General features: G+C 39.4%; 1 protein-coding gene across 6 annotated transcripts in view; it reads left to right on the top strand.

Annotated features, from left to right (window-relative positions):
* The window catches only part of skap1 (src kinase associated phosphoprotein 1), a 37,101-nt gene that overhangs the window by 20,868 nt on the left and 3,988 nt on the right, over nucleotides 1-12,245 (top strand). For 5 of the 6 annotated variants that reach the window (XR_013279508.1, XM_077503087.1, XM_077503086.1 and 2 more), the window contains 3 exons: nucleotides 1,290-1,538; nucleotides 3,493-3,546; nucleotides 3,644-3,747. Coding sequence is in view for 4 of the 6 variants with exons in the window: in XM_077503087.1 (XP_077359213.1) it covers nucleotides 1,290-1,538; nucleotides 3,493-3,546; nucleotides 3,644-3,747 (407 nt within the window). In the remaining 2 variants the exon portion in view is untranslated. Of the gene's footprint in view, nucleotides 1-1,289; nucleotides 1,539-3,492; nucleotides 3,547-3,643; nucleotides 3,748-9,893; nucleotides 12,189-12,245 lie in introns of all 6 variants that reach the window. The other variant, XR_013279507.1, reaches the window with a different exon arrangement.

Raw genomic sequence — 12,245 nt, 5'->3', positions numbered from 1 at the left:
GACTGATTTTGCAAGGCCCACCGAATATTCTGTTCTATTGCTATAAAAGCATGGAACCTATCAAAAGAAAGATTAGACTATCTTCTTTAATCAGGAAAAAAAGTGTGTTTCTATCTGTTTCCGTTTTGCAGCAATTAGCATTAGAATATAGCTAAATGTCATCATTATTTACAAACCTGTTGAAAACAATGGCAAAAAGAGCTTGCTGCAACATGGCCCTGGCTGATCTCTTATACTCTGCTGCCACCTACTGGCTTTTTTTGTAATAACTACCATTGCTTTAAGCGACCTCCTCATGTCAGAAGCTGTATCAAAGCCTGTTGTATGCTATAGCATAAAAGAACAAAACAAAAAACGTATAAAAACCTTTTTTCGAAGTGAGGGACAAAGTATTAAACGTATTTATACGTTTTTGGTTTTGAATGAGTGAATGGTAGAGCCATATACATTTAGTAATCCTAGAACCATATTAAAACTATATCTTAGTACGTAGGGGTGTTAAAAAAAATCGATTCGGCGATATATCGCGATACTACATCGCGCGATTCTCGAATCGATTCAATAAAAAAAAATCGATATATATTTTTTTTTTAAGAGCTCAGAATTGTTCATTCGGTAGTCTTACCGATTCAACGTCTTATCATCATTGCCTTTTTTTTTTTTTTTTTTTTTTGTGTGTGTGTGAATAGATTTTTCAACTTCCATTTTTAATGGAAAAATATTCAACAAAACGTCTGACTTCGGGTTAGGATTCACACCTTGAGCATGGAAGAATGTTATATGAACGGAACATTAAGCCTTAATATTTTACTTTAATGCTGTTCAAACATGAAACAGATTACAACCTCTATAAGACTGAAATTTCAGATAAATAAATCATACATTTTCATATAAATCTTACACTCTACAAGCTTACTGATTAGTATTTTCTAAATTTGAATGAAAAAAAATCGCAACAATCGACTTATAAATTCGTATCGGGATTAATCGGTATCGAATTGAATCGTGACCCGTGAATCGGGATACGAATCGAATCGTCAGGTACTAGGCAATTCACACCCCTAAAGTACGTATAAAACAATATTAGAAGATGATTTGGAGAAAAGGGAAGAGAACCTCATTGGGAAAATGTCCAAAATGAAAGAATCCATATATCAGTTGATAGATTAAATTAATAAACATTTGAGACTTTCTGGTTGTTAGTTCTTTGCAATGACAAGCTAATCACAACCAGGTGCAGCCTGAAATCCAAACATAAGCTCTTTTTGCGAACATTCTTCCATCATCAGATCTTAGCTCCAACACCATTCCAATCGACGAGGACGAGGAGGATGAAGCGGACGAGGAGGACGAGGAGGACGAGGAGGAGGAGGAGGAGGAGGACGGGGAGACGACCTACGATGACATTGAAAGGTCAAGCGACCGGCCCCCGCCCTGGCTCGCGGCCGCCGTCGCCAACCGGGCGTCTCACAGTAGCATGGGAAGGCGGGAGGATGCTGACGAGGACGACGACAGCGAAATTTACGAGGTTCTGCCAGGTATGGAGTCTCAACTCAGAAGTTGTCTTTTGTAGTTTGTACATAAAAACATTTTTGAACCAGCCAGTTCAACTAATGATAAGGAAAGCTGCATAGCAAATGGACGGATAGATAGAGGGATCCTTCCTTGTGTTATAGCACATCCAATTAAGTGATGTTGCCAGGCAACAAATAGCCTCACATTTCAGCCCACAAAGTAGAGTTTTGGATAAAATTGCCTAGCAACAGCAATTTAGTAGTAATGAAGACCCATCTGGGAGCTTAAAATAGTTGCGCAGCCCTCATGTCAAATCTGGGATAGATTTTGGGGATTTGATTGAGAATGTTCCTGCAAGTCGTGGCTGAGGGCACACGCGCCCACGTGTCCGGGAGGGAAAAAAGGACAAAAGGCGCGACCCGATCTTCTCAGGTCCGTCGTCCATCACTGCTTCTATTAAATAAGATACATCAAGATTCAGTTTCACTCACTGAGTACATTACCTTTGCCCAAATCTGTGCTGAGAGGCTGATCACTCTTGTGTGTGTCACGCCGCCGTTCAAAGCCATCTGGGAAGGAGGTACAGGGCCCGACCACAGATGGCGGATCGGATGACGGCCTCTTTCGTTCACATTCTCACCCCGTCGCTTATCAATCACCGCGCGCCGCACTTTGCTCTCTGGCGGCCCGCACGCGCTCATTACTTTCGCTTCAATTCGTATTTATGGCCGTTTTCATGCGGCGCGATCGCAAAGACTAATGAAAGCGGCCGCGCTTTGTAACGCAAGAGTTTACCTTGGCAACAACCGCACGTTGTCCTCAATTGTTGGCTTCGTCCTTGTTTGCTGGAGACATTTTGGGGGGGAAGCAATCATGGAACCCGCGGAATATGATTTAGTATATGGACAGCCATAGTTTTTATATTTTGTACCTGTAGTACTGTATGCAAACCATATTGTTATTCTTGTAGAACCCAATTAAAACCATAGGTTCAGAAACATATTAGTGACGTTTAAAATCATATTTAGAACCATTTAGAACCATATTTTTCATGGCCTGTATAGTCATATCGGAACTATACTTTTGAACCATACCATATTTTCTATATTTTTAGTGTTTTAACGTTTATATTGGGAAGATATTTTTAGTGTTTGAAGAATCATTGGAGTCATTTTCTGTTTGATGCAGAATCTGCTGAGTCAGGACAAATAAACCACACACAAAAAAACAAAAAACAAACAGCACAATTGGACAGTCGGACTTGTCAATCATTGGCATTGTGTGACAATATAGTTGTGTGTGTGTGTGCTCGTGTGTGCGTGCTTCTCTTCCTGGAAGCACGAGTGCAGCTTGCCGGCAGGCGGGATAGTATTGCCTGGCGCTGGCGTGGCTGTCATCCTGCGAGTGTTGACGATGGATGTGCGGGACCCACGACGGTATCACTGTGTCCCAGCGCAACCAGCCGGGTGCGCCACAAACCTACCCCCCCCCCCCAATCGGTCGGCTCGGCCAATCAGGCGCGGCGAATTCCTCTTCCGCGTTATCGATCGTCACGTGGGAAGGCAGTCTGCGGCGAGAACAACAATCACCCCGCGCTGCATTCACATGAATCTCACATTGACTCCAGATCCATTTTATTTATTTTTTAACGGCTCTTTTATTGTCTTTTTCAATGGATGCGCATCAGCAAATGTTAGCATTGAGCTCTGCGGGACTTTTTAATGTCAATGTAAAATGCTGTGCTTCAATTCAAACTGTCAATACTCTCGTTTTGTTTGCTATTACACATTTTAAATGCCATAATTGAATGTCGACCAATACATATTTCAAAATGGGTGTAAGTGTTTAAAATATTTCATGATTACTATTGATCTGGCCTAAATTAGATGCATAATACACACATACTGCACTAACATTACAGAAGATGAAAACAAAAAAATACCATACTAATAAATAAAGTGTTCTTTATTTTATTAGATGAGGACTTCCCAGATCCACCAGCCAACTGCTGGGAATCAACCAACAAAGCAGGTGAAACAGTCACATATTTGATTAATTCATTGATTATTAAAAAAACAAACAAAAAAAAAACAGTGTTTTTGTTTTCTTGATGTTATGTGCTGGCCAGTGTTGGATTATGCCAACTACTACCAGGCCGTGTGGGAATGCCAGGCTGACAATCCAGACGAGCTGTCCTTTTGCAGAGGAGACGTCATCGTTATCCTCAGCAAGGTCTGTTTGGACACGCTCACGTGTTTTATTTATTTGTATTCATTTATTATAATACCAAGACAGGAAACGGAGGGGGAATAAGGGAGAGTGTGGACGTTTGAGAAGCAGTTGGCTCATTTGGACTGCACTTTTGCATTTTTGGCCTCATATCCAAATTTTGAACCGCAGCAAAACGAGTGGTTGGCCATTCCTGAAAACGAGTTACAGACCGGCGCACAATACGCGTCAGTTCCACAGCGTTCGGCCGCGTCGCTCGGTGTGTGGCGGCTATTAGCGGCGGTATTCCCTGTCAGACAGCCATGAAACTCGCCGTTAGAGAGCAGTGAAATTCCTTATTATGGTAGTGACATTCCCTACAGAGCATGTGAGCGCCAGACAGCTTAGCGGGGGCATCATTCTCCTCACAGGCGCGATGGCGAAGTGCCACGACGGCGCTGGGTAATGGCGCTGTTGTTCATTATGGCGGCGCCATCTCGGGGGTTAATTGAGTCTGCCAGCAGCTTTTTTCCTTCCTTCCTTCCTTCCTTCCCGCTTGACAGAAACCAAAGGTGATTCGGTTCTCGCTCTCTCCCTGCAGCACCCCCTTCTGGAAAGCAGTGCTCTTACTTTTTGTGTTTCAAACATGGAGACATAACCCAAATTGTGTCAAAAAGGGACTGACGCAACAGCAGTAAAAAGTTAATATTTTGTCGATAATTAATGTGGTAGCTTCATCATTTTTAATGCGTAATTAATACCTTTAAAAAGTAATTTTTCTACTTGCTGTCGACCAATAATGGCTCAGTTTACTGACCAAACCCAGAATACAAGTGAGCCATGATTGGCAGTTAACTACTTCCTCAGCACAAGTGATGTCATCATCAGTTGACAGCAAGTAGAAAAATTACTTTTTAAAGGTTTTAATTGTACATTAAAAATAATGAAGCTGCCACATTAATGATAGACAAAATATTAACTTTTTACTGCTGAAAATGGCTCAATGAGTCAAGTATCCCTTTAAAATAATTTGACCCAACTCTGAGGTTTAACTAACTCAATTAGCTGGGTTGGTTCATTTTTGACCCAACTTTTTGGGTTATTCAATTTACCCAAGAATTTGAACCAAATGAATAACCCACAAATAACCCGAAAATTTAGGCTGCATTATGGGTTATTTATTTCATTTGAACCAACATTTTGGGTTAAACTACTCAAAATGTTGGGTTAGTTTATTTTTGACCCAATTTAATTGTTTCTTTTGATTAACCCAAAAGCCTGGGTCAATGAATAACCCACAAATCAACCCCAAAAAATGGGTTTCCTTGTAATTTTGGGGGTAAATAACTCAAAAATACATTTTTGACCCAATTCAATCAGGTTATATAATTAACCCCAAAAAATTGGGTAAAAATTAAATTAATAACCTACAAAAGCAACTCCCCAAAAATGGCCTGCTTTGTGAGTTACTAATTAATTTTGGGACCAACTTTTTGTGTTGAATAATTCAAAACTAAACTATTCAAAACCACCCAATTTGGGTTATTTTTTACTCAAACTGTTACAATAAACCCATAAAAAATGGTAAAAAGGTTCCAAGGGTTTTTAACTTTCACCATCATACAAAATGAAACTTATACAGGTCATCTTTCAAGTCATAAAATAGAATAGGAAATTGTCTTGTACGTGCAAAAAGTTTTTTTTTATTTATTTATTTATTTATTTATTCCCCCCCCCCCACAGAATGCCTGGAAGCAGACGAGTGCGAGAGTACGCATTTAATCAACATTTAAAGACACTTAAGGGTGTTTGCTTTGTGGCTGACGCGCAGGCAGGTGAAAATAAGTTGTCGGCTCCTCCTGGCACCGCCAGATGGATGAAATGGTCGCATGTTTTGACATTTGCAGCCTATCCAGCTCTACTGATCGGCTGAAAATGTCAAAATGGCTACCTTACATTTGTCTCTTCAACGTGCGTCATAATAACAATAATGCATTTTATTTTGGGCGCCTTTCATGACACTCAAGCAATACAAAAATGACATAAAATACATAATAAAATTAATAAATAAACAATAAAATATATTAAAATAGTATGAAACACAAGAACCGATATACTGTAGTGCGGTTAACTAAAAAGTAAATATATTTCTTTTTATATATTTTGACATTATACCACCCTCTGCTGTCGACTGAAAATGACATCACAGTGTCTCAGGGATCAGCTTGTGAACGTCACATGGTTGGCGATATTTAAAAAAGATCACAATATTGTAAAAAAAAAAAAAAAAAGCTCATACCAAAAAAAATCACACGCAATATTGTGCTTTTGTACATAACCGCAATGGATATAAACCACCTACAATCTCTAATAACAATATTGAGGCTCTTACTTGCTGATGCAAGCACACATTGATCGCTTCACAAGCAAATTAGGTGACCCTTCATCTGACAATTAGTATAGATTTTAAACATAGAAGGCCAAAACATCCCTAATAAAAAATAAATTGCAGTAATAAACTGGCTACTAGAGGGTGCTAGAACTGAACAAATGTAAATCAACATGACTTTTTTTTAACAAATGTGTTCCTTTTAAATATTGTGAACATGACGACGATGATATTGTGGCAGTTTTAATATCACGATATTGCCCTTATCGTTACATCCCTGGTTGTTACCCGAACACTTAGGCGCTGTGATGTCTTTTACTCGATGGGAGATGGCGGTATAATGTCAAAATGGCCGCCCACTGAGATGATCAAAACAGGTCAATTTATATTCTAGAAACGCAGCATACATATCGTCAAGAAAAGTTTTGCCTCGACTTCCTTTTACGGACATAATAGCATCTGTGAACAACTGTTGTAACTCAGCTTCAAGTCAAAGTTCACTTTCATGCGTGTTTTGGAGGATGCGGCCGTAAATTTGAACGGAGACAATCTCCTGTCGTCTCCTAAGTGTCTGCTTTGATGACCCGCGTCCGTATAACACCCCCTGAATAGCACCGCGCCGATTATAGCCCGCAATCGCCTATTTACTTTAACGAGCCCTCCGGGAGGACTTCCCCGCGTCGTGTGCGAGCCGTCGACTTTTACGGCAGGATTCCGAAGAACCTTGACCTCTCGCAGTGAAATACGGGCGGCGGGCTGGGACTCCAGTCTGTCGCCTATAAAACTGGGAGCCACACACGTGAAATGAGTGTAATAAAAGCTCATAAATTGTTTGGGGGCCGCTTGTCCATGCTGTTATGTCAACACCGAGCATAATTGCAAGGTAATCGGGACAAGTGCTAAATCAATGGCGCTAACAACGTGTTGCGTTGAAGACTGAGTGTTGGCGTTGCGGAATGGACACGCGGTGTCATGTGGCTGTGAACGGAGCGCAACGTGCCCGTTGTGCACAAGACCCTCGTCCATCATTATCGACCCCGCGCTTACTGTAAAGTGCGCACATTTTTACTGTATGTGTGCGCATATCAATGACAAAGTAAATAAATTAGGAAGCTCACAACTCATGGGAATCCCATTAGCTGGGGAGAATTCATCTCTCGGTCGCCATGTTGGCTGGTTCTGATGCATGCGACGCGGGTCGCTGCCAGATCCTTCACTGAGTTCTTGAGCGCTGGCATCTCATTTTGGATCATGTGCGTTTTTCAGAACGTGTCATGACACTGTGCTGAAGTTAAAAAAATAAAATAAAATGACCTGACACGACGCTGTGGAGTTCAAATTGCAGCCACAATATAGATATATCGTAGCATAAATGCCATATTAAGGCCCAACTGATTAATAATTTAATAAGTTGATAGTAGCAGTTATAAACAGCTATATCGGCAAAAATTGACCTTTTTTTGGTCTTTTTATTTTTTTAATAATCCAAATAGGAGTTTTTACTTTGGAAAACAATGACCGAACCGGTAACATAGTACTCAACTCAACTCAACTCAACTTTATTTATAAAGCACTTTAAAACAAGCATTGCTGTATACAAAATCAATTACCCCCCCCCCCCACTTTTAACACAAAGTATGAAATAACCTCCAATCACTGGTTAATAAAGTTATCAAGTAAAGAAATGCTTTTGTAATGCACTTTAATGAAAAATTTAAATGAATCTGATTACTCGATTGTTTGAATAATCGATTAATCGATTCTAAAAATATTCGATGGTGACAGTGACTAGATATTTCTCTCGAATATTAATAATATAAATAATATATTTTAATATAAATTAAAAAGAAAAAGGTTTATTATTACTAAATATATTTTCTTAAAAATAAAGTAAATAAATTGCAATTTCTGAGTAAATTGCGTGGGAATGCTGAAAGCTGAATGCTAATATTTGAATGCTTATGAAGGAAATTGAAAGATAAATTATGTGATTATTCCCACAATAAAGAATCCAAATAGCATATGTGAGAATGCTTTTCAGCATTTGCACAATCATGTGACGAATCAGTTATTGAAATTTATTATGCCAGATATGTACATTGACCTAAAAAAAAAAAAAAAAAGCTACATTGTTGTCCTATATGACATGATCATTTCTGGCCATGCAGTACTCAATTGTGGGCACAAATAAGAATTAATAATACATCATTCATTGCACAAGTTATACCACTTTTGGATGAATGACAAGGCTGCAAGTGCAAAAAAAACTTTAATATGAACGATTGTAACAGTAGAGAAATTATAAAATAACGAGTGACTAGAATGTAGCTTGTTTGTCTGTATGACTTTTTCCTCAAAAAATATGACTTGGCTACAGATGAATATTTTGTGGCTACAAATTTGTGCAACACGTTCTATCTTTATTGTGGCCACGGTTTCATTTTCCCTTCACGTCAAGCCTGCCGCTCCGTAGCCCGCTGCTCCAGCACCGATTGATTATTGATTTACACGCGCTTTCGCTATTGCTGGAATTTGTCACACTGGCTTAAGGGCTGTTGTTTCACATGCGTCCCTCGCTACAACATCAGCTTGTCCCTGCATTCTGCCCGTCTAATTGATGTGCCCGGCGACGTGGACTCCACAGGTCAGCTGTCACATTCCAGTATTCCCACGGGCGCTCATGGGGAACGGCGGGATGGACGGGGAGGAGATTTATGGCGCAAACCCGCCTCTCCTGCCTCTCCCCCGTTGTCTCCCCCCTCTTCCTCAGAGCGCCGGCCAATCAGAACGAGGGCGGCCAACCAATGGCGGGCCAGCCCCAAAGTGTCCGGCTGCTTGTCAAACGAGACCAAAGAGCGTGGACGGCAGCGACATCTCGTGGCGCCTTCCAACAAAACATTTGACTTGAGACCCTATTTTCCCTTTCGTGATACGTTTATCCAAATGGATGCCGATAGGAATTTGTGTATCGCATTTTTTTGGAAAGCTTGGAAAGGAATGATCCAATGTTGAAAGTGGACATTTTCAGCATTTACGAGATTTAACTGCGTTCAGTAAATGTCACTTTAATAGATGAAATCAAATGAAAACATTACAATGATCCCAGGGGGGATAGAGCGCCCTGAATTGTGAAAAAATAATCTGTGACACGCAATTTAAAAAAATTGTCTTTAATTAATATTTTAAACGGTAACTCAGTCATTTACTTCCTTGATGCCAATTACTACGTTCACATTGGTCAACATTTTGGTGCTATTTTAAAGGGCATAACAGAAAAATTCACAAAAATACACAACTATTAATTTGTTTTTCAGAAAACGACTTATTGCGAGATTTGCTAAATTTGCAAATGGTTTATATTGGTATATATTAAGGCTGCAAATAATTGTTTTAATCTGATCATTACTTTTTTGTTGAATCAGATTAAATCTCTTTTAAAAAAAAATTCATCCCTTTCAAATTGGCAGTGCCAAACATTTGCCTATTTGCACAATTTTAAGTAAACCAGATCTCTTAACAATTCATTGATGATTCGATTACTTTTAAATCAATTTCATAATTGATTAGTAGTCACTCAGTTAATTGCAATTGTAGTATTTTGCACAGTCAACTTGCTTCGAGCGTGCTTGCGTATCTTGCAAGATTTTCAACTCAAGCGTTCACGTCGTCGCCCGGGTTCCGTAAAAAGTCAAACGTGGGAGACAAAAGGGATGCTGAGGTCTCCCTTTCTTCTTTTGTGTGAACTCTGTCACCCCCCTCTCTCTCTCTCTCTGTCACGCAGCCATTTAAGGACCCCCGCTGCTATTGTGGCCATAGACACCAAGCAAGACATCCTATTTACCACCCCGAGTAGCAGGGGGTGAGTCTGGGGTCCGGGGGTCACGCAGGAGGCAACGGTCACCGTCCGGTCAACTACAGTAGGTCATTATTCAGCCCGGCCGATAGCCCGATCCATTCCGCGTAATTATTATGAATGCGGGGGTGGGAGGGGGGCGTAAACAGCCGTCATCATTACAGACGCTCAGTGGCGTACACAAATGCTCTTTAAATGGCCATTAGCTTAAGCAGCCCGGCGTCGTCCCAAAGCACGCGTTTTCCTTTCTTTTCATCTCGTCGTGATGAGATCTTCGCCGAGCTTCTCCTTTCGCTCTTCCCGACCATTCTCCTCACTAATTAAAAGCCCTCTTGGAACAAAGACGGACACTAAGTGGCCCTTTGGACGGGCGCAGGTGCGCAAGTGGCATTCGTATTTCGGAAATGCTTACCTTTTGATTCGCAGTTTGATACGCTTCATAAATACATTTCTTTTTTTTTCCATTTTTTTTTTTCAAGAATAGATGCTCAAAGGTAGTAAAACGTACGTTTGAAATTGATTTGAATTTTTCAAAATGAGCAATTAGATACTGTTGGGTCAAATAATTCAATTGGGATCATAAATAGTGCTAATTTTATCCGCCATTCTTAAATTTAGTCAACAAAAACTGTCAACGTTTTAGTCTAGTTTTGGTCAGGACAATCATTTTACCCCTGTATATTTTTTTGGCAGCAAATTATGTCACACGTTTCTGATCTAAAACTATTTCACATCAAATTTTCTCTCATCTCTTTGATGAAAAATAACTTGACACACAATTACAGTAACAGTATATCAACATGTTGCTACTATGGTTCCATGCTATGAGCTAAAAAGTTAGCCAGTATGAGTTAGTGGTCAGAATAACATTATTGTTGGAACGCTATAGCTGTCGGATTAATATTACATTATAATTATATTTTTTAACTTCCCCTCTGTCCCATGTGTGTTTTCTGCATGTTGCACTCAAAGGTGACTGTGTCACATGACAGTGTCACATGCAGAGACAGATTAGCACACAAGATTTTACAAAATCACATAATTTTCATCTGTTTTTTTGTTCATGAACTAAAATGTCTATATGATTTTAGTCCAGTTTTTATTAAGTGAAGTACATTTTAATCTTGTCTTTATTAGTCGCAGAAAATGCATACTGATTTTAGTCCCAGTTATTGTTTATTAATGAGGGTTTTGGTCTAGTAGTCCGGTGAAAAATATGTGTTGGCGAAATTATTTTTGTTTAATTTTCATTGACGAAATTAACACTAGACATAAAGGGACTGACACAACCTTTGGGGTAATTCATTTAAATAATAATAAAGTTAATAAAATAAAAATAAAGTTTTTGTACGCAAAAATTCAAGATTTTTTAATTCCTTTGCGGGTTATTAATTTAACCCAACTTTTTGGGATATTTTGGTTAAATAACCCAAAAAGTTGGGGCGTCCTTTTTGAACCAATTTGGGTTATTTTTTTTTGACTGAATGTTTTAGTGTCAAATGGAAGCAAAATTTTACAAGTATTGTAAAGTCTGTTTTTTTGGTTCAATGCCTTTAAGAGGTGGGGCCTGGTGGGTGTGGTTTGTGACATCGTCGGCCTGTGTATGCGAGTCTTGGTGTGAGCTGTGGCCAACAGCAGCAAGTATGTTCGTGGTGCTCTATGTGATTGACTGTTATCCAGGCAGTCAATACATATATTTTTTAATTTGAAAAATATCAAATTTATTTTTTCTTAAAAAAAAATTCTCTTATAAAAAAATCTCCTAAATAAATTACATCTCCATAAAAAAGACTAATATAATAATTCTAAAAACATAACTTAATGTTGAAACAGACTTTTTTTATTTATTTATTTATTTATTTATATAAATATGACTTACAAAATTATCTTAAAAAAAAAAGAAAAAAAAAGACTTTGCCCCCCCCAAAAAGGCTGGCTATTTGTAAAGAACAAAAACGACTAAATAAATGTGACATTTCACCCCTAGAAATACATTTTATTCTCCCCCCAAATGACAACTTTTCCATCCTATTATTTAAAGACGATGTCATTTCCTGTCTGGAACAATTCGTTTGGCACATAACTCGGCATCTGCGTCGTACCTGCCTGCAGGTCACAGATGACGGCTTTCTCGAGGCCTCCTCCATGTTTCTTTGTTAGCGTGATGGAGGAAGTGCAGCCTATCTGAGGGCAGGCGAGGAGGAAGAGAATGAGGAAGAGGAGGTAGGCGGAAGGGGCGGGGCGGGGGAGGGGGTGGGGAGAGCGTTAGGCGACGGGTTC

This window comes from Festucalex cinctus, chromosome 17 (genome assembly GCF_051991245.1).
Source record: "Festucalex cinctus isolate MCC-2025b chromosome 17, RoL_Fcin_1.0, whole genome shotgun sequence".
Lineage (NCBI taxonomy): Eukaryota > Metazoa > Chordata > Actinopteri > Syngnathiformes > Syngnathidae > Festucalex > Festucalex cinctus.
The sequence above is the reverse complement of the archived record's forward strand: the minus strand, read 5'-3'. Positions and strand labels throughout refer to the sequence as shown.